The sequence below is a fragment of the Trachemys scripta genome, chromosome 4, assembly GCF_013100865.1.
Source record: "Trachemys scripta elegans isolate TJP31775 chromosome 4, CAS_Tse_1.0, whole genome shotgun sequence".
In the NCBI taxonomy this organism is placed as follows: domain Eukaryota; kingdom Metazoa; phylum Chordata; order Testudines; family Emydidae; genus Trachemys; species Trachemys scripta.
Window position 1 is genome coordinate 43,317,106 of NC_048301.1, and position 25,887 is coordinate 43,342,992.

Here is a 25,887-nt window from a genome sequence, read left to right on the forward strand (position 1 = left end):
CATGTTTTCAACTGTGACCCCTGCAAATACTGTGTATGCCACACTTTGGGAGAAAGATATACAAATTACACCTCTACCCCGATATAACACTGTCCTCGGCAGTCAAAAAAATCTTACCACATTATAGGTGAAACCGCGTTATATCGAACTTGCTTTGATCCACCGGAGTGTGCAGACCCCGCCGGAGCACTGCTTTACCACGTTATATCCGAATTAGTCTTATATCGGATCGCGTTACATCGGAGTAGAGGTGTATTACATTTACAGAATTTAAATAAAAACACTTTCTGCCAAACCAAATCAGAAGCCAAAGAGCAAAACAGGCTGTTTATTTACAATACAGTAAACACTTAAAATCTTCTACCTCTGATTTTTAAATAAAAAAACTAAACATACTAATAAGCATTTTAGAAATGAAGAAATATGCAAGCAGCAGAGCTGGCTCTGAGGTAATCCTCTAACTTGTGTCTGGCCTCAGACTCTGGGGCAAGGTGGAACTCTCGGGAACATATTTTCAGAAAGCAAGGAAGAGTGGTGGAGAAGCTCCTGCTCCTCAATGAAGAGCCTCAGATTCTAGTTAGGGTCACCTTGGAAATAAACCTTCAAAACTCAGAAAGAAGAATGGACTGCAATGCTCTGGTTTAGAATCCACAACACCCTAAATATTCTCCTCTAAGAAAAGCCCCTATTAGTTGCTTAAGCAATACTAATGCCTTGTACGTGCTGGAGCTTGTGAACAAACTTCAGCTTCAGGTGAAAGTGGTTTGATGTTGCAGTGGTGGAAGTGCTGCATCCCTCCCGATGGCAGGTTTAGAAAGTCCCACTTGTCAGTCCAACATGATTAGTGGCTCCTGAATTTAGCTTCAGGAATCTGCTTCAGTAACCAGGAACTTTCATGTTCTACATCTCATATCCCATTCTGGACTACAGTTTAGTTTTTGTTGCAGCAAGTCATGAAAAGTAAGCTGCCTGCACAGCATGTACTCTGGATTCAGGTCCTGCATCTCTCCTTTAAGAGATCTGCACGCAGAAGTCTGTTCTTTAACTTTACATCCTGTGTCTTCTCTTACTATATCATTGGTTTCTTCTTCCTTTTGTAACTGTAAAGTCAACACACACTCAATTCAGATTAACATTTATCTGCATACAGAACATTATCTGTATACTGCACATAGAACCCATACATCCTCTGTATACTGCACATAGAACTTGTTTACTACATTCTTCCGAATCACCCACAACTGTCCTGCTACCCACAAACACCCAACCTGTTCTAAACAGCTTGCCACAACATTCAGCCAAAGGAGGCATCCCTGCTCCCAGGACCAGGTCACCAGCATCTGCCTCCCAGGTCTCAGAAAACGCATTTTCCGGGGCACCCATCTGGAAACTTATGTTGAACCCCACTCTGAATTAAAATTTGTAAGTGTCTGGAAGGAAGAGAGGGAGGAGAAAGAATGGCAGGAGGATCCAACTTAATCTATAAACCTATTAAGTAAAATTGCAACTGAAAGAAAGCCCAGATGAGTAAAAAAAGTGGCACAAAGTGAGCCTGTTTGAACTGAATGAAATTGCTGATAAGAGTCTCTCTCTGTCTGTCGGCCAGTTTTCAGAGTTTTTACAGCAACCTCCCATAAAAAAAAAAAAAAAAAAAAAAAAAAAAAAATCTTAAAAGGGATGGAAATGTCTCTATGTGAACTATCAAAACTTGTTTTGTTTGGACAAGATTGCTACTCCTTTTAGGCAGTTCTGGGGAACACTTAATAACATAGGATAATTTGACTGAATTCGAAAGCTATTCCACCCAGACGACATCATTATCCCCATGGCTATGTCCTGAGCAGCTGCTAAGGTTCCAGCTATCTCTGGCATGTAAGTTTGCTCCTATCTATTTTATATCTTTCTCTTGTTGCCTTCTATGTAATAATAGTTCAGTTTAACCAACCAGAATAGATTTAACATTGCAATATTTTGGCGAGATCTGGTTGGGAAGCTAAATGCAATTCCTGAGCAGCCTGTCTTGGTAAATCCCAGGACCTTGGCAGTTGGGTCCTGTACTGTGCTAGTGATCTTCCAGCAAATGAACTGCAAGTCAGACACCCCCACTTTTGCTATTTTTATTCTCTCTGCCTTTGTGTATGTTTTGGCTTGTCCTAAGGACAAACAGGATTGGACTTTTAAACAATGTAAGAACTTTGATTCAGTTCTAAGAAGAACAGTTGATGCCATTTAAAGAGATTTCCAAACATAGATTCTCCTTTTAGTTTAAACTACTCCTTACAAAGGGGGAGGTGGGGAGGGAAGAGAAGGGAGAAAATGGTACAGCTAAAATAAAGAGCTGAGTTTTAAATATTATATATTGTACTACGAATTTACCCACATCTTGGCATTGTAACCATGAATTCAATTTATGCTTGACAGTAAAAACAACAAAATAAGTAACTTAAAAACCATCTCTGATCATCCTAACAAAACAAGCTGTGTTCCAAGGCCAGAAAGGGGTCTTTTTTTTGGTCTACAAATATTTTAGAAACAGCAATGTGAAAATACAGACTTTTCATTTTTATTCTGAAATTTAGCAGCAGCATTAGATTTTTTTTTTTTTAACTTTAAAGAAGGAATAAAGGGCCTGCTCAACTGACCTGTAGATTTACTGTAGTAAAGCAGACACCCCATAGGGGTGTCTCCCTGTTGACATGGTGACCAGGTGATGAGACTGTGGCAAAACCACATCAGGTGCTGACTGGAGGGCTCCTGGTGTTGCTTCAGCAAGAACCTCTGTGAATCACAACACATTTACATAAAGTGGCACCACACATTTAGATTGCAATTTGCAAACAGACATATTTAATTGGGGATTATTAATTTAAGTGCATCAAAGAACTCTGAGCTCTTCACGCAAGAGCCAATATATATATAAAAATGCTATGCACACTTATACTAGAGCTAATCCAGATGGGGAATATTTTAGCTCAGAAAAAGTCTGAACATCCAAAAGATACCAGAACCATTTAAAGAACTTGACACACAAAACAAACTTGATTGCGGCCTTCAACAAAATGACTAAGTTAGGAGGATGAAGAGAACACAGTGGGTATAATTTAATTATATTAAGTAGTACATTTATTTAGGCTATTAAGAGTCAGCCCTAATAGTGAGATGTATTAGCTTAGTCTCTCAAGGTAAAGAATGGAAGGCCTGTTGCTTGAAACTTTTAAAACATCGTAGGTTTTAAGAGAATGCGCGGCAGGAACAGTATTGCAATGCCTTCCCAGGACATGGGCTAAAAAAATTCATCTCTTTTCCATCTCCAGCTTTAGACTTCATCTACTCATCCCACTACGTGCACAGTAAAAGCAACACTCAATCATCCCTCTGCATCATAGTGAGACTGGAGGAATGACCGTCCTTCAGTCACCACATATAAGGGGGCGGAAAAAAGAGCAGCTGGTCTCACCCTCCTCTACTCCAATAATAGACTCAGTATCTGGCAGGTGCAGAGACTCCACGCCAAGTCGAGGCTGAGAGTTCATGGAGATCAGATTCTTACTATGCACAGCTGCTTCCTCCAGCAAACTGCTGCCCAGCAGCGACTCTGTTAATAAACAACGTGCTGTGAACTATCTAGATTCTGCCCTTGCTGCCCACCCACCACCCTCAGAGGAAGGGACTACTCTGTCTCACACAGACCCAGTGAAAATGTCTATTTTCCAAAGATACCCCACTTCTATGAATTCCCACTCTTGGGTCTGTGCTTCCAACACACCACTAGGTGGGAACTCCCAGAGTTTTAAAATGTTAAGCCCTTAGAACACTTGCAATACAAACAGGCAGAGCTGGATATGTTAGGTGAATTACTTATATAGGAAGAATAGGTTCTGCCCCTAAAACAGAGGAAAGGTATGTATGAAGGGCATAAACTTCACTTCAAAAGAGATCAGATTCAAGATTTTTCAAAGCAAGGGCCCACCTGCCCCTTGGCTGTCACACAGAGATGCCCTTCTATCCTTTACCCTCAACCTTTCTTACCTACTCCTTTCCCAAGAAGGGCTTCCTCCCATCCAAACAAGAATTCCCTTCTCCATCCTAACCTAACCTCCTTAGGGAGGGACAAGCTGCCTGCCCCCACCGGCCTGTCCTCTCCTATCACTTCCTGTAAGAACACTCTCTCACCACCTCCTCCTCCTCCCCTATATACCCACTTGCTCACCCATGTGTCAGAGCACCCTCCTCACACGCCCATCCCAGGGAGGATGCCTTTCTCTCACCCGGTTGCTCTCGTTCTCTGCTTCCAGCAGCTCCAATTCTGGAGTGGTGCTTTCTCATATGCACATTCCGGCTACCACTCTGGGAAAATGTCTTCCCACAAATTTGGCACTGATGGGGCTTCACTCCTGAAAAAAAAACCAAACAGACCAAAGTTGATACTTCTGAATTTGGGAGTCCCCAATCAATAAATGGGAGCAAGGCATCAAAAGGAGAATATCATTGGCACAGAAATTCAGGTTAAAATCCATTCCTGTTTTCTAGAGAGAAGTAATTCTAGCAGAAGGGAAGCACTTCAGAGATCACTGTTGCAAAGCGCTGAAAAAATCAAGTCTTGAGGAGGACTATCAGGTTCTCAGCCCTGTTTTGTGAAGATGTGTAAGTTATTTGCAGTGTCCGGCTATGTACTCAGGATAGATGTGGAAACATTTGATCTCTAGTTTGTACCTAGAATGTACTCTGACCAAAAGAGGGGTAGTGGATGGGGGCAGAGTCTTGTGCAGTCTGAAAGATGTTGCCGTCTCTGGCCCACACCATAAAGAAGAGGCAGGGTTTGGTGTCCAGCCTCTAGTTAGTAGGTAGGTTTGCTGTTTAAAGGCCAGTGTGTAGAGTTTTCACCAGGACAACAGTGTTCATGGCCCACAGATGGAAGGTCAGTGGAGATGTTGTTCAAGGAAAAGAGGTGGAGTTAAGCTTAGGTCCAAAGAAACTATTAAAATTACAAAAAAAAAAAACCAAAACACACACACGCACACACACACAGCCTCATTGAGGACACCAGAACAAACCACATTTGGAGTTTGCGGACCATGTTTGATGTTCAAAAGAGAATGGAAAAATTTTTACAAAAGTGAAAATACCTCTGCTATTTCAAACTCCTGTCTCCCACTTTGTCCAATTACCATGAGATTAAAAACCAACACACACACTCCTCCAAACCTGCTCTAGCCAACCATCACATGAGAGAGAACTCAGATGGAGTGATGTTGATTATGGGGGGGGGGGTAGAGGTTAGCTTTCTACTATAAGACCGATTCTATTTAAAAACTGTAACTATGGAGTAGCTATCTGGCTCAATAACATTTTATATAAATCAGTGAAATATTTGTACCTTTGAATTTAGAAATGGAATAAGCTAGAAAGGAGATGCAGGAGATAAGTCATAATCTAGTTTCAGTACTCATGGCCTAATTGGCATCACAGAGACTTGGTGGGCTAAATATTGTGACTGGAAAATTGGTAGAGAGAAGCATAGGTTGATCAGGAAGGACAGGCTGGAGGAAGTGTTGCACTATACATGAAGAATGTATACACTTATTCTCAGGTTCAGAAGGAGGTGAGAGGCAGACCAGTTGAAATCTCTTGGTAAAGATAAAATGGGGAAGAAAAAAAAAAAGATGACATTATGACAGGGGTCTGCTACAGAACATCAAACTAGGAAGGAGAGATGAATGAGGCAATTCTAGAATAACAGAAATGCCTGTAATATAAACATAACACCTGTAATAATGGGGGATTTTAACCTTAACAGAGATCTGTCAGAAAAGCAATACAGCAAAACACAAAATGTCCAGTGAGTTCTTGGAATATGTTGAGAACAACTTTTTGTTTCAAAAAGGGGAGAAAGTAACAAGAGGGACAATCATTTTAGACTTGATTCTAACAGGAAGGAATTAGTTGCAAATCTGAAGGCAATTTGGGGGAAGTAATCACAAAATGATAGATGTAATGATTCTAAGGAAAGAAAGGAGTGAGAGCAGCTGAATAAGGAGAACGAACTTCAAAAAGGAAGCTTTAACAAACTCAGAGAACTGGTAGGCAAGTTCCATAGGAAGAAAATGTAAGAGAAAAACAAGTTCAGGAGAGCTGGCAGTTTAATCAAAGAGACTATATTCAAGGCACAACAGCAGATTATCCTGGTGTGAAGAATTATAATATGGAAACATGGCTGCATCAGAAGCTCTTTAATGGCCTGAAAATCAAAAAGAAACAAATTGCTAAAGATGAGTGTCATGCTGTCTGGAATGGCTCACAACTGTGAGTGCCACTCTCAGATCAGACTGTCAGAAAACAAGGCAGACACCCCAAAGTGGTGGTATGTTCTATAATTAGATTTCACTAAGCCAGTAACAAATGTGAACTCCTGGCTCTCTATATTAGCCTTACTATGGAGTCACGGATAGCCCCCTTAGGCACTCCAGCTTATATTACCATCCAGACAATTGGACTTTGTGATATTGGACTTTGTGATACTGGTCGTTACGCCAAATATCACATCACATTAGGTTACTCCTGTGATGTTATAGGATTAAAATATGACCACATAGATCATTGTTCCTACCCCTGTTATATAATTGCAACAAATCTTGTACAAAGTATGTCACTTAAGATGTCTTTGGAAAAGTTCTTATTTGCTGAATTTGATTACACTATTTCATAGAATATTAGGGTTGGAAGAGACCTCAGGAGGTCATCTAGTTCAATCCCTGCTCAAAGCAGGACCAATCCCCAACAAAATCATCCCAGCCAGGCCTTTGTCAAGTCTGACCTTAAAAACCTCTAAGGAAGGAGATTCCACCACCTCCCTAGGTAACCCAGTCCAGTGCTTTACCACTCTCCTAGTGAAAAAGTTTTTCCTAATATCCAATCTAAACCTCCCCCACTGCAACTTGAGACCATTACTCCTTGTTCTGTCATCTGGTACCACTGAGAACAGTCTAGATCCATCCTCTTTGGAACCCCCTTTCAGGTAGTTGAAAGCAACTATCAAATCCCCCCTCATTCTTCTCTTCTGCAGACTAAACAATCCCAGTTCCCTCAGCCTCTCCTCATAAGTCATATGCTCCAGCCCCCTAATCATTTTTGTTGCCCTCCGCTGGACTCTTTCCAATTTTTCCACATCCTTCTTGTAGTGTGGGGCCCAGAACTGGACACAGTACTCTAGATGAGGCCTCACCAATGCCAAATAAAGGGGAATTTTATTTGTATACATGTATCATTTCCGTAGCTGAAGTTATGAATATTGACTATGTACCTGTACTTCAAATGTGTCTGCTCCTGTGGTAGCACCCACAGGGTAATTTGCATCCAGTCTGGCCAGCACATTGTGAATGGAGTATTCAAGTTGATGGCTCATCAACGAACACAATGAACCATGGAAGAAACCTATCCACACCTGACATGGGTAAAGGCCTCTGCTATGACTCAGCAAAGCATGCATGGACATGTGACTCGCTCATGTGACTCCAAACTCCATCTTTTGTTACTTGTATTTTTCCACAAACTTGTGTGGAGGGCTTTGTTTGAAACAATGGGTTTCCCTCCACATGGCAGAAGCTATAAAAAGCCCTGGAAGCACCTCCATTTTGCCTCTTTCCTGCTCAAACCTCTGGACTATGAACTTATACTAATGGGAGCATTCTAATAAAAAGGACTCAAGGACCTTTCAATGATTTGGAAGCAACCAGGGAGTTAACAAGCCAGCAGTTTATTCCATCATTGCTACAAGTTTGATCCAAGAACCTTGCAATTTTTGTGTGTGTGATTCCTTTAACCAATTTTAACTCTCACTGTTCTTTCTTTTTATAAATAAATCTTTAGACACTAAAGATTGGCAACAGCATGATTATTAGATAAGACCTGAATTACTGTATATATTGACCTGGGAATGTGGCTGGTCCTTTGGGATCAGAAGAACCTTTTGGTTGATGAAATTGGTTTTAAATAACCACTCATCATTAAGTCTAATGTCTTTGGTGGTGATACAAGGACTGGAATACCTAAGGAGACTGCTTTTCTGACTTCTTGTTAGCCAGTGTGGTGAAACAGAAGTTTACTTCTGTTGCTGGTCTGGTATATCTTATGGGAGAATAACCACCAGTTTTGGGGTGTGTCTGCCTTATTTCTCAGCAGTTTGTCCTGAATTTGGTATTCTCAGTTGTGACCCGCTGAGGCACAGTGACAACTCCCAACCCCAAAGGGTCAGTCACTTACCCTAGGTCAATGGGTACTCTCAATCTCCAACCAAAGAAAACGCTGGCAGCCAATTTCTCTAGTAAACTAACTAAAGATTTATTAGCTAAAAAAAAGAAATGAGTTATTGAAAGGTTAGAAGCAGGTAAAATACATTACCAGGTAAATGATTAAATTAAATAAATAATTTAATTAATTAAAAAAATAAGTTTGTAAATCCAAAATGACAGCAGAGATGGGGTAATCTGCTAGTTTTCTACAAGTCTCTCAGGGTTACCCAAAATAACTTTGGGGATCTCTGATTTGCATCTGGAACGCTTCCTTGTGAGTGTCCAAATAGTTCAGAGATACAGGATTATTCCCTGGATCCATTCTTATAGCTCCTTTCCATGAAAAGCAATCTGGGAAGTGCTTTCATTCACAGCATGGGCTTCTCCTTTGTTGACTAAATGCATACTGAGCCTGCAGATTTCCATTGTTCAACAGAATGACCCATGCTTTAAAGTTAGCAGCCTTCTTCATTTACATTTCCAAGGTTCCAATTGTGTTTGATAGGTAAAAGTAATTACCGGGATATATACTATGTAAATTGTAATGTAACAGCACACATTAGTCCTTCGTTAGTTTTCATGAAGTTTACACATCAAGTAAATTCTCATCTTAATACTAATACACCTTTTGATCTAGGGTTAATTAAGTACAGGAATATACATAATGTAATATGATAGCAATCAACAGAATATAGATAGGTTAAAACAATATCTATTAGCACAAGTGAATTGGTCTATGTATACTAGACTACTTAATATTTCTTTGATATTCACACAGAAGTGAATTGGCCTATGGCTCTGATCTGCTGGGCTGTCAGCGTCACACTGAATATCAGAATAGCACAAGCATGTAGGGACAAAATCAGAAAAGACTGAGTTACACCTCGCAAGGGACATAAAAGACAATAAAAAGAGGTTTTATGAATATATTAGGAGCAAGAGAAAGATGAAGGAAAGTCTAGGTCCACTACTTAGCAGGGAAGGAGAACAAATAACAGATGACACCAAGAAGGCTGAGGTGTTTAATGCCTATTTTGCTTCAGTCTTATCAAAAAAGGTTAATTGTGACCAGATGCTTAACACAATTAACAACAACAACAACAACAAGATGGAAAGAACACAAATTATAAGAATAAGGTAAGAACAGGTTAAAGAATATTTATATAAAAAGTTAGACGTATGCAAGTTGGCAGGGCCAAATGAAATTCACTCTAGGGTACTAAGGAACTAGCTAAAGCAATCTCAAAACCATTAGTGATTATCTTCAAGAACTCATGGAGGACAGATGAGGTCCCGAGGACTGGAGAAGGGCAAACATATAGTACCTATCTTTAAAAAGGGGAACAACGAGGACCCAGAGAATTATAGACCACTCAGTCTAACTTCACTACCTGGAAAGATACTGAAACAAATTATTAATCAATCAGTTTGCAAACACCTAGAGAATAATAGGGTGATAAGTAGCAGCCAATGTGGGTTTATCAGGAACAAAACGTGCCAAACCAATCTAATTTCCTTTGAGAGGAAGCAGAACTAGTCAATCTTTTTAGTCCTGGAGTCATTCTGCGCCAAAAAATTAAAAATTCTGTACACAATATTTTAAAATTCTGCAAAATTTGTCAAAATAACACTACATAATCATACCGGTTTCAATTATTTTGGTAATTTATTTCAAAATACCTGTCAGCAAGTATGTCTGTAACAATACAGGCAAACACAAAAATTTCCCCAGGAGTGGAGAGTTAAAGAAACTCCTATGACAACTGAGTTTCTGTTTCTCTGCCCCCTTTCCAGCCCAGAGCCCAGATGGGGGGGCCAGATACCCAGAACCCCCTCCCCCCCCCGTGCCCCTCTGCAGGCTTCCCCCCCCCCCCCCCCCAGCCAATACACCCGAACCCCTGCACTCACAGCCGCACAGCCCACCTGGCCCAGATACCAGCATACTCCCCCCTGCCTCCCGAGCCCAGCCATGACCCCCCAGCCCAGACACCTGCCCCCTCCCCAGAGCCCAGGGATCCAGAGAGAGAAATAGCCTATTGCTCAGTCCCAGGCTTGTGTGGATTTCCTGTGTGCCACCCTCTCCTTCCCTCAGGGCATGCTAGGAACTGCAGCTGCTAGGAACCCTCTAACTCCCTCCCCTCCCCCCGGCTGTGTCTTCTATGTGCAAGCTGGGCTCTGCCAGGTCCAGCTGCCCCTCATGGCAGCCAGCAACACTGCAGCCCATTTCTGTGGGAGAAAGGAAATTCTGCACGCACGTTAATTTCGGCAAAATTCTGCATTTCGCAGTGGCGCAGAATTCCCCCAGGAATAAGGCTTTTGACGCAGTCCCACATGACACTCTCATAAGCATACTAGGGAAATGTGGTCCAGATGAAATTAGTATAAGGAAGGTGCAAACTGGTTGAAACACTGTACTCAAAGAGGAATTACCAATGTTTCACTGTCTTACTGGGAGGACGTATTTAGTGGGGGCCTACGGGGGTCTGTCCTGGGTCCGGTACTATTCAATATTTTCATTAATGACTTACATAATGGAGTGCAGAGTATGCTTATAAAATCTGCAGATGACACCAAGCTGGGAGCGGTTGCAAGCACTTTGGAGGAGGGGATTAAAATTCAAAACAACCCTGACAAACTGGAGAACTGGACAGAGGCACTGGAAATTGTCAGAAGACGGGATACTGGGTTAGATGGATCATTGGTCTGACCCAGTATGGCCATTTTTATGTTCTTTTGTCTGAAATCAACAAGATAACATTCAATAAAGACAAAATACTAGGAAGGAAAAAATCAAATGCACAACTACAAAATGGGGAATAATTGGCTAGGTGATAGTACTGGTGAAAAGGATCTGGGGGTTATAGTGGATCACAAATTCTAGGGCTACCATATGTCCGGATTTCCCCGGACATGTTCGGCTTTTCAGTCTATAAATAGCCGTCTGGGGGGGATTTTTAAAAATCTAAAAATGTCCGGGATTTCCCCCCGGTCGGCTATTTATAGATAGAAAAGCAGCGGCCAAGCGCCGCTCGGCAGCCAAAGCCTCTTCCCAGCTCCCCCCATCCCCTGCAGCCTTACCACGCTGTCCGGCCCCGCAGCTGTCTTCCCCCTCCTCCCCTGCCCTGAACGCTCCGCCCCCTGCTCCTCCCCCTCCCCTGCTTCCCGCCAATCAGATTTTCGCAGGAAGTCTGAAAAGAAGCAGGGGCAAGCGGGAGGCAGCAGCAGGTAAGCTGGGGCGGGGGGGGGGGGGTGCGAGGAGGAGGGCTCCGGGGAGGCGTGGCCCTGGCCAAGTGGCACCCGGCTGCCCCAGCGGCTCTGGCCCCAGCACCCCCAGCCCAGACCCAGCCCGGCCCGGGCCCCAGCACCCCCGGCTGAGCACCTCCAGCCCGGCCCCAAGCCCCGCAACCCCGGCTCTTTAAAGCTGGCCCTGGTCAGGGGACAGAGAGGGAGGGTTGGATGGGTCGGGAGATTGGGGGGGGGGGGGCTGTCAGGGGGGCAAGGGTGTGGAGAGGGGTTGGGACAGTCAGGGACAGGGAGCGGGAGGGTTAGATGGGTCTGGGGTTCTGAGGGGGCTGTCGGGGGCAGGGGTGTGGAGAGGCGTCGAGGCAGGCAGGTAGCAGAGGGGGGTTGGATGGGTCAGGAGTTCTGGGGGTACTCTCAGGGGCCGTGGAGCAGTTGGATAGGGCATGGGAATCCCTGGGGGTCTGTGTGGGGGCGGGGATGTGAATATGGGGTGGGGGTGTGGATAAGGGTCAGGGCAGTCAGGGGACAGGTAGGGTCGGAGGGCATTCTCAGGAGGGGGCAGTCAGGGGACAAGGAGCGGGGGGGGTTGGGGGTTCTGAGGAGGGCAATCAGGGGGTGGGAAGTGGGAGGGAGTGGATGGGAGTGGGGCAGGGGCGGGGCTAGAGCGGGGCTCCTCCCCCTCCAGTGTCCTCTTTTTTGCTTGTAGAAATATGGTAACCCTACAAATTCCATAAGAGCCAACAATGTTATGCAGCTGCAAAAGAGGCTAATATTCTGGGGTATATTAACAGGAATGTCATATGTGAGATATGGGAGCCTATTGTCCTACTGATGAGGCCTCAGCTAGAGTACTATGTCCAGTTGTAGACACCACACTCTAAGAAAGATGTGGACAAACAGGAGAGAGTCCAGAGGAGAGAAATTAAAAGATAAAAGGTTTAGGAAACCTGACTTATGAGAGGTTAAAAAACAAAATGGACAGGTTTAATCTAGAGAAAAGAAAACAGAGAACCTGATAGTCTTCAAATACATTCAGGACCGTTATAAAGAAGACTGCGATCAACTGTTCTCCATGTCCACTTAAAGGGCAAGAAGTAATCAGCTTAATCTGCTTCAAGGGAGATTTAACTTAGATATTAGAATTACTTTCTAATCATAAGGGTAGTTAAGCACTGGCATAAGTTTCTAAGGAAGGTTGTGGAATCCCTGTCATTGGAGGTTTTTAAAAACAGGTTAGACAAACACCTATCAGGGATAGTCTAAGTAGACTTGGTCCTGCCTTAGTACACAGGACTGAACTATATGACCTCTCAAAGTCCCTTCCAGGCCTACGGTTCTATGATCCTATAAAGACAGAGACTGGCAGTCGGTGGAGATCACAAGATACAGGACAGGACAGGTACCAGATAGAGCACATGCTGTCCATGAAGGGAGTACTTAAAAAAAAAAATTAAAAAAAAAAAAAATACCATGAAGAACAGTTCCACAGAAAATAGGAGATTTTCTACTGATAATACTGCAACACAGACATGTAGCATATAGGCCTCGTCTACCCTACCTGAGTGGACAACCAGGTGTTTCCGAAGGCTGGAGTATTCAGCAAAGGAACGACCACATCCTTGTGCCTCACACAGGAAGGGCTTTTCCCCTGTATTGGATGAAACACATGTTCTTAGACATTAAGACCTTTACTTCATTTTATCTTCCAACCTCTTGTAACATCCCTGATTTACATTCATTCCTCCCCCTTGGCCTTACATTACAGCTACCAAAGTTCACCAAAAGGCAGACTCCTTATGAATTTATTTCATGCAACCTCTTCTGTGCTGAAACTCCTCCTCCTCTAGGCTGAATGTAACTCTTCCATAGCATTTCCAGCCTATGACTCACAAAAAGAAGTCAATCAGGGCTCAGCTTGTCCATCTGTTTCTAAAAACATCTTTCCAGTATTTGTGTGCCCAGAAAGTAACAAAATATTTCAGGTGTGGTTCCATAAGAACTACATAGAAACTGACTACAACCCTGGCTGCTCTGAGATGTCATGCTTATCTCTATGCAGCTCTAAAATCACATGGGCTTGATTTGTTGCCATACAATATTTCAAATCCAAAGCTGAATTTTCTGATTACTATCATCTCTTAGATCTCTTTCAGCTATTACTGCTTCCTAGTTTTCTGCCTCCCACAGAATATCTGTGTTTGGGCTTATTAATCCCCAGATGTATTTGTTTTCATATTCCTAGGCTGAATCTCATTACTATTTCCTTCTCATATGTCTAATCTTTATAGATCCCTTTGTATTTCTCCAACCTCATCGGTGTTCTCATCTTCCAATTTATAATCATCTATGAATTTCATTAACCTGTTCTTAACCCTCTTCAAGGTCACTAACGAGGATGTTAAATAAAATTAGGGCAAATAGATGCCTGCAGCATCCATTAGAGAGCTGCTCACAACTCAGTACACTGCTGCTTATTATTACCCCTTAATCACAGCCCTACAGTCAGATTTCATGCTATGCGTCAGTCACTGCCAAGGCCATTTGAAATACTCCACACAAGACTAATGAGACATTGTGTCAGATGATATAAAAAAAATCCATGTATATTATATCTATCACATACCCTTCATCCAGTAATTTTGTAAATCAGTGAAAAGAGTGCTTATGTATTTAATGTGATTTCCTCTGTCTAACTCTTCTCCCATGCAATTTATTGCTTGGCTTAATAGCTATTGGGGTATTTGATATATCTGAATGAAAGGGATTCATGTAACATGTTCTGACCGGTGCTGTGGTAGTGAGAGCGTGCATAAGGTTCTCATCAGCCACTTATGTAACTTTGCAATCTTGCTCAAGATAGAAATATTAGGAAGAAAAATTATTACTGATGACACCCAATCAGTGGCTCAGCATATAGTTTCATCTATAGAAATAGATGGTGGGTTTGTTTGAACACAACCACAACTTGGAACTGTCTTCATGTTTGGTACATGAGGATGGTTCCCCCAACTTCCTTAAGTCTCATTTAATTTATACCAAAGCAAATATTTGCCACTTATTGCTAGCCACTCATATTTGGGAACAACTGGTCTGAGACATTTTTTAGTTTAGATATGCTACTTTCTGCAGGGTTCTGAAGCCACAGTATACGCGACACCAGGGCCAACAAAGCTTAGCCCTCCCTGCAGAAAAAGAACAACAAAGTAGAAAACTGAATCCAAAGACAACCACAAACACACTATCACTACATATGCAAAACTTCACTATTCAGATATATCACTTTCCATTACATCCCAGCTCCCATCCTTCAACTGTATATTCTCTAGTTAGACTGTAAACTCTTCAAAGCACGGATCTTGTCTTCATAGACATCTACAAAGCACATAGCACACTGGTGCAATATAAATAAAACATGAGAGTGGAGCATGTATGTTCTGTGCTGCAAAAGTGTTTGTGGAACTACTCAAAATCTGAGCTTTCATTTTAATAAAGATGTTTTCAGCCTTTGTAGTTGTGAAAATAATTTTAAAACATTAACCGAATAAAAACTGATGCAGTGTTGTCTTCCTGAGTCTCCAGTCTCAAACAATATTCTCAGACATACAGACTGCCCCATACATTTCAATCTATTGTTAACACTGAAACCTAAAGATTTTAGTTTAAATGTCAATGTTGGGGACTATTCAACTATTGAACATTTTAGCAGACACATCCAGATAAGCATATTATCTCAATTACACACTGCCTCCCCGCACCTTTCTAGGAATATAAAGCCCCAAATTCCCACTACCTAGCTGCCAAGATCTTCAGCTAGTCCCCCAATTTCTATGATACAGCTCTGTATTATCAATGTAAAAATCTGCAGCATATTAAGAACTGAAAATGTGTGGCCACTTAAAAATAAATGTAATGTATATTACAACAAACAGAGGCTACAGTATGACTAATTATTCATTTTTATATTTATGAAAAACCTTCATTTTTTATTTTAAATTTAATTGTCATAGAATTCAGGTCCAGTTGGATGCTGAGGGCCAAGCATGTAGCAGTACACCTTGGTTAGCATTAGCATTTGTGGAGCACTTTACATTATCAGAATGCTGTACTAAACATTATCATTGCTTCTTTCTATTAGACAGTTCAGCTATGGTTTTTGATCCTCTCCTCTCTCTACACATTGCCTCTGTAAACATTTCTCAACATATTTATATTTTATTTTACAAGTAGCACAGGTAATGAGGGAGCTAAATTCAAATTAATCTAGATTCTATCAGCTTTTATTTTTAGGTCTCATTTAATTTATACCAAAGCAAATATATGCCACCGCTTGACTCAGGCACTAGTCCAGTTTGGACTGTATATCTAAACTCCTAGCAGCAAGGACATGCAGCTAGGTCAGGACTCACTTTGCACAAATATCTCAACCTATTTTGCCTCTTCACTCATAAGAATTTAGAATGACTTCTCCAAAAACCCTTAAAAGCCAGTTTTCAGTTATCATTCACCTGGGAACCACAGTCTTCTGAGAATTTAAAAAGGTCCTGGGACTGATTTAGGAGGGAAAACATAGTTTGGCTAAGTGACAACTAAAAGAGGAACATGATAAAACTATACAGCATCTGAAGGGTGTAAACTCCAAGAAGAGAGAGGAATTATGTAGGGTACTGCACAGGTAAACAGCTGGTTAATCACACTGATAAATAATTGTAAATTGGAAGCTGAGGACACCAATGAAGGTGCATATGGACACTGCTCTCCCTGGACCATTTCTTGGGGAGTGTTTCCTGAATAAAGAAGATCTGAGATTTAAACGCACCAGTGTGAATCCGCAGGTGGTTCTTCAGATTCCCAGCCGTTGTGAACTGCTTCCCACAGCCCACCTCAGTGCAGACAAATGGTTTCTCACCATTGTGAGTTCGCATGTGCACCTTCAGCCTTTGCAGGACATAGAAGCTTTTCCCACAGCCTTCTGCTGGGCAGGTGAAGGAACGATCATTCCTGAGAGGCAACAAAAGAACTACAGCAACGGGTTACGAAACAATATATTTTCTCAGGGACATTCAACTCTGTTGCCACACCTGTTTTTTAAATAAGGTTTCTACCTTTTACTCGCTTTTCAACTGAAATGAATTGAGGTACAAGGAAATTAAGTGACCTAACCAGGTAAATGGCTTAAATCTGTATTTAACTAGATTACTCATCAAGGAGCTTCTACCACATAGTCAGAAGTTGTAAAATCTATTGGAAAAAGAAAACAGAAAATAAATCTAAGCCTCTTTGGCTTATATCACAGGTTTTTTGCAACCTCAACTTTGTTCGGGATGGATGACCTTGTGCAAGGCAACAAAATGCACAGATGTGATAACATTCCCCTATATACCAGTGTAGCAACACCCTTACTATAGCTGGGAGTGGGATAGGAGTGCTACATGTACATGAGATGGGGAAGCTGAGTTAACATTGTCCAACACACAGGATATTTTAGATTAAAGGATAGCTCCACTTTAAAATATTATTAACGACCAGCAGGAAGAGCCTAAATCTGGCTTACCTTTTTCAATTTGTGTGGCATATAGATTAATCTAACACATACATTCACACTGCTCTAGTTTCTGAGGGGAGAGCCAAATTTAGAGATAGGCAAACAGTTACTACTCCTTTCAATTTCTCTATTTTGTTAAGTTAATATGAATGCCCGAGTCTTTTCTTTCTTGGGATAGGTGTGAATATAAGAGAAACAGTGTCATGGTGAGGAGGCTCAAAATCCAACAATCCTGTTTTCCTGACTTTGAGATTGGGCTGCAATATGCATTTAAATCCACCTTCTTTGTGTGTTCCCTTCCACCAAAAAAAAAAAAAAAAAAAAAAAAAAATTCAATATTTTTCCAGAAATACTTGGGCCAGTTCCAACCTATTCAGCAGCACTTTTTTATTTCATTTTCAAGTTTACATTAATAACAGTATTTTCTATGAACTAGGAGTTTTTTTGTAAAGATGTCAACTTTTCCTAAGCCACAGTGCATTTCATGGAGGACAAAGGGAATTTTCAAAATAAAAATTTTTCTGCACTGTATTCCCTCCTAGCCAGGCTGAGAGCGTGCAGCAGGTGTGCTGACCATAACCCTTGTTAGTGACACCATTCAGCAGCTAAATCTGGGTTTTACTCAATTTTGAGTTTCCTGTTGCCCTTCAGCTTTGAAGAAAGATTTTACACAATGGGAATTAATAACGATGTTTTGTATAAAGACCAGGAATTTCTGCAAAGTCACAATAGCAGAGATCTCTGCTCTACTCACCTGTGAGTTTTTAAATGATATTTGAAGTGGGCTGGCCACACAAATGTCCGATCACAGCCCTCAACTGTGCACTTCAGCTTCTTCTCTACGCGGGACAGGTGAGGGATGGGGCTGGAATCTTTTGGCTGCCCATCTCCTGAGCAAAGATGAACACTTTCACCTAGAACAGAACAGAAAACACTGTCAAAGTCCACAGAGGAGATGGATTACTGGAGGAAAGAGACAGGATAACCCCTAGTATAATCTAGGCCTATAAACCAGATGTCTTCCTGGTTATCATGTATTTAGCTAGTCCTACAAACTAGATATTGCTACCCAGCCCATTGCAGGGACCACATACATATCTACCTACCTTCCAGGTCTATAAACTATTCCCAGCAAGAAACCATATCATATCAGCTGCCTCCAGATCAGAATAATGATAGGGAGTGTGTAATGCTGAGAGATCAGAGGCCATAAATATTAACTAAATAGTAATATTAGGTTACTTCAACTATTCAAATATTAAATAGTCAAATGTCATCTCTGGATTCAGTCAGGATAAGCAATTTCTCAACACCTTAAATGATGACTTCTTGGAACAGCTAATTCTAGAGCACAGAAGAGGACTTAATTGACTTAATTATTTCAAGATATAATTGTAGTTGAGCCATTAAGTGATCACAATATAATTAATAGTTCAAACAGGTATCCCTCAGAAAACTGAATACCAAACCTAGGTAAGCCACTAGAAAGGCACATAAAATAAAGCAGGCAATATGAAAAATGGACATTATGAGGATTAAAAGGTAGTTTGAAGAGCAAACAGCTGTAGACAAAAAGAAACAACAAAAGATTCTTTAAGCAGATCAGAAGCAGGAAGCCTGCAAGAGAATTGGTGGGTCAACTGGATTACCAAGGAATGAAGGAAGCAATTAAGGAGGTAAGAACATTGCAAAGAAATTAAATGATTGTCTTGCATCAGTCTTCACCACAGAAGATTTTGGGGAGATACCTTCGGGGGAGGTATTACAGTTGAAGAACCCCTTTGAACTCAAACTACTGAACATATTTTCTTAGAAAAATTAAATCTGTATGTTTTCAGCCCTAAGAAATACTGAAACCTTGCTTTAACAGAAAACTTCAATACAGCCTTAACTATAGAGATGCTAACAATGCCTCTATAATGATTTTGTCTATTTAGAAACTATCCTGCAATCAGATAGGATAAACATCTAAAGCTACAGCCAGTTGCCTTTCACAGAAGGTTAAATCTTTAAGATAGTAACAGCACATCGCCTACCATTATTGCTTGCTTTGGCGTTCTTTGCGAGCTGTGCTCGAGTGGCAGCAATCAAACTGTCATGGGCCAATTCCTGCACTCGTAGAAACCATGGGGTACTGCTGTCCGTGCTGTCATGGGAGAGAAAGTCATTCCCAGAATCCTCTGCTTCATCCTGAACGAACACAAGGTGCTCTGCTGGACAGCCCAGGCCTGGAAGAGAAGCAGCTCCATGAGACAGAAAGATAGTAAATGAGAGGGGACTCTCTTGCTTCTCAGAGTCTAATATCCATGGTACAGACATAATAGCTGCACTAAGTCTCCACAGACCTCTGTATTGTAGGAAGCTGCTGATTGTTACATGCTCCTGAATAATATCCACTAACACCCAGAAAATTTCATATTTCCCCATTATAAGCAGCTGGGACAAAGATCCATTTGTATCTTCTGCATTCTACTGTCTGAAACAGATCCAGCCAGATGACGACAACAGGAAGGGGAATTACCTGCTCTTGTTAGGTTGAGGAGAATAAAGGAGGTGCTGTCACTGGGCTGGAGGTCTTGCAATAAACTGGAAGGTTCTGGACTTGACAGGAGCTCAGGTGGTTTCTGTACAGTTTGTGCCCTTGTCTCCTCGCCGTCAGGGCCTACATTTACCTGAAGGCTTCTCAAGACAGCAGATGAAGGAACATCTTTGGAGGAGTTAGTGTGACTTGGAGAATCATCTAGTGAAGAGAATGAGATCACAGACCTCTAAGTAGCAAAGCTCCACCATTAATGAAAAAGTCCTAATAACTCTTCTGAACCTATCCCTCCACCACCAGGATCCCTTTTCAGCAAGAGGTAGGGAGAACATGCTGTAGTGGCACAGTAGAGACAGCTATATAAATAGCACTCCCACACAAACCTGTACCATAGATTTTACCTGGCAACATCAGTCTGTTGCATTCTGAGGTCTCAGTAACAGGAAGGAGGGAGAGACAGGTGATGCCTTTAGGTTCTGATTCCACCAGCCCCCGCCCCAGTGGAATAGATGTGTTCTGAACAAACTGAACCAGCAGCTGAAAAAGAGAGGATCTTGAAAATAGGATTCAGCAGTGAGCAAACCAGTTTATAGCACAAGGTTCCAATGAGATAACAAAAGACATTGAGTTAGGCTTCCTCTACCTTGTAATACACACAGAACCCAATCCAACATTCCTTGAAGTCAATGAAAGTCTTCCCACTTACTTCAATGGGAGCTGGATTGAGCCCATAATTGAAAATATTACCATTTATGGATGACATCCCCAATTATTTCATGAGATTGAATTTCTAAAGAAAAATCAAGATTATCAATAAGACAGACATCATTACTACCTTTAGTGAGCTAGGCTATTATTAAGGGTGCACATTACTTGCCATTATAACCCTCACTTTCTGTCCCTTATCACTGTCAAGCTCTAATCTTTCAATCCAAAAGTTTTCACGTTTAATCTCTGGCTCAAATTGATTTAACAACAATTTTTTTTTAAATTGAAAATGGATCAGCCCTTTTCAAGAATGTAGGAAGTAAAACAGTAGGGAGCGCTGTCAATATAAAAAAATATTATTGGATAACCCTAGTGTGTCAAGGGTTTGGAGCAGGAACCAAAAATTTGACAAGAAACTAATCACGAAGTCAGTGCCGCTCCAGGAAGTGCCACGGCCCCTGGGGGACAGAGGGCTCCGCGTGCACTGCCCTCGGCGCACCTCCAGGTACCTCCCCCAAAGCTCCCATTGGCCATGGTTCCCCGTTCCCGGCCAATGAGAGCTACGGGCGGCGGTGCCTGGAGGCAAGGGCAATGCACAGAACCCTCCGCCTGGGGGCCGCAGGGAAGTGATGCTGGCCACTTCTGAGAGCGGCATGGGGCCCACCGCGCCACGGGGGGCAATCCTGTGGGCCGGATCCAAAGTCCTGAGGGGCTGGATCCGGCCCGCGGGCCGTAGTTTGCCCACCCCTGCCCTAGGCAGTTTGCATATACTGGTTCAGGGTGGGTTTTCCAGACATTATGAAGCAAAGAAAAAGTTTCTGATATAAAAGAATGAGCTTGAACTGACTTGTGGAATTCTTTCGGATCCAGCAAATGGACAGGACCTTCTGTCCAATGGGGCCCCAACCAATGTGGAAGGGTTGGAATGTCTTTGGCCTATTTGAGCCCCAGGAGACTGATGGACGACTCCGGATATGGTTAGTGTATTTAAATCTACTTATCGTTTTTATTACATTTTCTTTATAATGCTTTTATCTTAAGAATAAAATTGTTTGCTTAGAAAGAGCTGTGTGGTAACTTGTAACTGCTGGCAATACATATATTCATAGCCCTCAGAGAGAAAGCAAAGCGAGGTTCTGGCCTTTAGGCAGACTGGCTTGTTGGGGATATCACAGTGTAAGGCAGGGAGCTGTGCAGCCTTAAAACCCTTGGTCAGAGGGAATGGGACATGGATCCCTATCCAGAGACAGGCGATGGATGAAGACCATTCTGGCCGTTCCTGGAGTGGGGGCAGGGGAAAATACAGGTGCAGTTACGCTGAAACTGTGACAGTAGTCACTATTGTGGGTGCCTCATTTCCTGTGTACCCAAAATTACACACTCTGGGCTTGACTTTCAGAAGTGATGGGCACTCACAAATCCAAATGAAGTCAATGGGAGCTGCCAGTGTTTTAAACCTCTGAAAAATTAGGTCCTAGGCATCTTAAGTTGAGCATTATATTATACCCAAAATTAGTGGACCCTTGAAATTTCAGGCCCTAACTTATCTGTACTCAGTTCCCCTACCTCCCTACGATATTATGAAGATAATTTAAGTTGGTGTGGCACTCAGATGGCCATACGCAAGATGAATTGAGCCAGAATCCATAACCCAATTTAATAGATCACCAATTCTTATTAGTTATAATACAAGTAACATCCAGAAGCCTCAATCAAAATTGGGGACCATTTTGCCAAGTGCTCTATAAACACACATTAAAATATTCCCTCTCCTGAGATCTTACTTTTTAGATTAAGACAAGATGCAACAACAGGGTGTGGTTAACAGACTTACATTGCTAGATAGCTTAGTCATTCAAAGTTATTGGGATGGTTGTTTAAAGATTAAATATGAAATATTAAATTATATCCATAGTCCCTACTGCAAACTGCCTTGCTATGAAATATATATTAACATAATGAAATGTGGCCTGGCTTCTCATATAGAGATACGTTAAAAAAAAAAAAAAAAGGTTTCCTCCCCCTACAAGGTGGCTTTGGTTCAAACCATCCGTCCACATGTACTAACGTTAGGCCATTAAACGTGACCAAAAGCAACAGCAGAAAGTCTCTCCTAGAACAGGGAGTCTCTTAGTTTTCCCCAGCATAATGATATCAAACCGGTATGCAAAACCAATAGGATAAAAGCAGGAGGCAAAGGGTAAGAATAACAAATCTCTCTTATTACAAACATTCTCAAAGAGATGATCTTAAACAACACATGGCTTTTTTATTTAAATCCTCTCTCCCAAACATTATTAAATTGACCCTCCACCTCCACCACAAACAATCCAAGGCTAGGCAAACATTTCCGTAAAGTTGTCACATCTTAATAGAGAAATAGTCTCAGGGACACCTCCCTTCCCATTCACAATCACATAATATCCCTGTGACAATGACAGCGATTGAGCGCATGGAAAAGTCACATTAAGAAGCTATGTAATGCTTTTTTAGTTTCTTTTAATGCAATTTTGCAGCTGGAATGAAAGGGGAGCCACAAGCACCATGTGAACAGCCAGCTGTCTGTCAACAAAGATTTGGGAACTTTAGGAATAATCCAAACCCCCAGAATCTAGTAGTGTCACTCTGGTAGGAGGGAAAGAAGTTGGTACAAGGATTAAAAAAAAAAAAAAAAAGGGGTGGGGGGGAATATATTTTCTCACCCACCGTTATTTTATTCAGAAATGGCTGATGAGACTTTGCTCAAACTAAAATATATCTCCAAAAAGTCAATATTGTACAATATTATAAACCACTGAAAATAATGTCTGATTACAAGAGAAAATATTCTGCAATCTTAAATATATGAGGTGCTATCATTATCTGCTATGTTTAGGTAGTTTTGAGGAATTACTATCTAAATGGCAAACTACATCTTCTGCTGAACTTAAGAGTTGGACCATGAAACAGAAACCAAGTCAGGAATTAACCCAGTTCTGACCTGCTTACCTCTGGTTTGGATTCTAACTCATCCGATAACATTGATTCAAGTTTCCGATTCCCGCAGCTGTTCTGGGCAAGGCACAAGTTTAGAATTCAGAGTGAACAGTCCCCTCTGATTATTCTCATAGTCTCCTAGACTTAAAGCAGTGCAGTCTTCCTGCAAGAAGCTGTGCTAGGCAGATATTCAATTTAACCTAAAATAAATAAGAAAATGGAAGTGTAAACAGCTGAGACTTATCACTCATGAATCAAAGTCAAAAAATGTATAGGTATTGTTAAGGAGTACAAAATTCCTGTCAATATGGATGGTCTCTCGCAGTTCTGTCTTTTACCCATCTTGGTGTTTATAGTACTATCACAATGGTATCGGAATGCTAACAAAACAGACTAAAGCCTAATTCAATTTTAAAAAACTAGTCTCTATGCCTCCCTTTTACTATCTAATTTAAGACTACACAGAATTAAAAAAGCAGTACTTTCTGTTGCTTATATACAGAGAAGCATTCCCGGGCCATTCTTCAGGGGCTGTTGAGAACATCTGGGACATTATTCAGATTGTTGGTGGAATGAAATTCCATAATCAAGAAACTCTGCCCACCTGTTCCCAAAAAGTCATCTGTTTTCTGATTGTCAAAAAGTCCCTAATATTCACAGATGTTTTGATTTAATTTCACCTCAGTTCTCATACACACTGCACCTATAAATTAATCATGCTATTTTTTCTACAGATTAGGAAGGAAGCTAGATATATTTTTGTTCCCATTTCTGGAAAGTGCTCAGATACTAGTGATAGGAATCAGCAAGAAAATATTATCTCCAATTCTCCTGCTCCATCAATATTACAGCTTCCTGCAAGACCTAAAAACATAACGGTCTGAAAAAACACAAGTTCCCATTCTAGGTTGGATCAGCACAGAAATTATCATAGAGCTCTCCTGTAGGACTCCCCATGGGTTGTCTGTCCAGATGTATGATACTCTAGGCAGAGGCCATGTCTTGTACTAACTGTACAGTGACAAGCCCACTCTGAACTTAATAAGTAAATAATCATAATAAATAAAAACAGGAATTAAAGCTTCAAGGGGGCTCCTGGTACTTTGTTCATGTTCTAAAATCCCCTTTGCCTTTCAAACTGCAGACTTGGCTGAGTCATTCATTGGTCAGTGGCAATCACACCCAGTGAAATAAGCTATTACCTAAGGGATGCAGGGACCAACCAAGTTGCACTGGTTAAGTTACAGGAGCGAAGAAGCCCGGGTCCCTACTGCCGCTCTGCAGCCCTTCCAAAGCGGTCTGAGATTTCATTATGACCCTTCCTGGCATCAGTGTTACACACACCAGCACCACAGCCAGTCTCACAGCCCAGAGCAGCTGGCGGGCGAAATAAGCCAACGCCATGAAGACAGACAGGTGGGCAGCGACAGGCCGGGAGAGCCCGAGGCCAGGCCGGACGGAACCGAGGGAGGCCCCACGACCCAAAGGCACAGCTGGGTGGCCGGGAATGGGGAGCTCCCGGCACACACGCACTCCCACCCCGCCTACACCGGGGCAGGCTCCCCCTCAGCGCGGCTGCCTGCCGGGTGTGTTCCCCTCTGAGCCCCCAAGCCCCAGCTTCAGCCCCGCAGGGGGGGGCGCTCCAGCCCCCGAGCAAGGGGCGGGACCAGTACCGCCCCGCGCGAGCCCCCAGGTTCGGGGGAGCAGCAGAGCCCCGGGGAAGGGATTGATCCGCGTGAGCTCCCCCCCCCCCCCAATTTAGGACCCCCCCACCCCCTTCTGACTCCCCCCACAATTCTTACCGGCATCTCAGAACCGCACGGATGTGACGCGAGCCCTCACCGGAAATGCCAAGGCGTTCCGCAGCTCTATGGTTTGGGCGATTTTCCAGGCAGGCTAAGGCCTTAATTCTATGACCGGGGGCGAGGTACCACATCCGGTTCCGGTTTCCAACTGGGCGGGAGAAAGGGAGCCGAGGATGGGGCCCTAGAGCCCTATAGCTCTGGCGCTGGGTCAGCCCCTCTTCTACGGGGGAATCACATAGCCCCCGTGACCCAGAACGCACCCCGGGCGCGGCTGTGGTGCTGCCTATACCAAGAATGCCGGTGTCGGTGGGACCGTTAACCCTGTTCCTGCCGCCGTGGTCTCCCTGCCCCTCCACTCTGGGGTTGCCAATTTTCTGATTGCAGAAAACCGAACACCCAGGCCCTGCTCGCGCTCATTCCATTCCCCCTCCCTCTGTGGCTCGCTCATTTTCACTGGGCTGGGAGTGCAGGGGATTGGTGTGCAAAAGGGGTCAGGATTCTGGCTGGGGATCTAGGCTCTGGGGTGGGGCCAGGGATGAGGGGTTTGGGGTGCAGGAGGGGGCTCTGGGCTGGGGTTGAAGTTTGGGAGGGAGTGTGGGCTCTGGGAGGAAGTTTGGGGGCAGGCTCCGGGAGAGGGCTCAGGGCTGGGGCAGGGGGTTCAGGTTCCAGATGGTGCTAACCTTAGGCAGCTCCCAGAAGCGGCCAGCATTGGAGCCAGCGGGGCTATAGGGGGCTCTGCACACTGCCCATGCCCATGGGCCTTGCCCCCACAGCTCCCATTAGCTG

At 42.8% G+C, this 25,887-nt stretch overlaps 1 protein-coding gene and 1 long non-coding RNA gene across 4 annotated transcripts in view; one reads left to right on the forward strand and one right to left on the reverse strand.

Annotated features, from left to right (window-relative positions):
• Positions 1–300: 300 nt before the first annotated feature.
• The window catches only part of ZNF410 (zinc finger protein 410), a 30,762-nt gene continuing 5,175 nt past the window's right edge, over positions 301–25,887 (reverse strand). The window contains exons 2-13 of one of the 3 annotated variants that reach the window (XM_034768574.1): positions 25,099–25,249; positions 23,309–23,496; positions 20,014–20,149; positions 19,595–19,813; positions 19,110–19,301; positions 17,828–17,987; positions 16,348–16,529; positions 13,090–13,179; positions 4,269–4,394; positions 3,458–3,595; positions 2,643–2,778; positions 301–1,100 (exon numbers count right to left, since the gene is read on the reverse strand). In XM_034768574.1, coding sequence (XP_034624465.1) covers positions 2,651–2,778; positions 3,458–3,595; positions 4,269–4,394; positions 13,090–13,179; positions 16,348–16,529; positions 17,828–17,987; positions 19,110–19,301; positions 19,595–19,813; positions 20,014–20,149; positions 23,309–23,341 — 1,404 coding nt within the window. In that variant the 5' untranslated portion in view covers positions 23,342–23,496; positions 25,099–25,249 and the 3' untranslated portion in view covers positions 301–1,100; positions 2,643–2,650. Of the gene's footprint in view, positions 1,101–2,642; positions 2,779–3,457; positions 3,596–4,268; positions 4,395–13,089; positions 13,180–16,347; positions 16,530–17,827; positions 17,988–19,109; positions 19,302–19,594; positions 19,814–20,013; positions 20,150–23,308; positions 23,497–24,498; positions 24,671–25,098; positions 25,250–25,887 lie in introns of those variants that run through there. The other 2 variants (XM_034768577.1, XM_034768575.1) reach the window with 2 other exon arrangements.
• Positions 1,645–4,989, forward strand: LOC117876415. The gene is made up of 2 exons (XR_004645490.1): positions 1,645–1,872; positions 3,315–4,989. It is a non-coding gene; the product is annotated as an uncharacterized LOC117876415 (long non-coding RNA).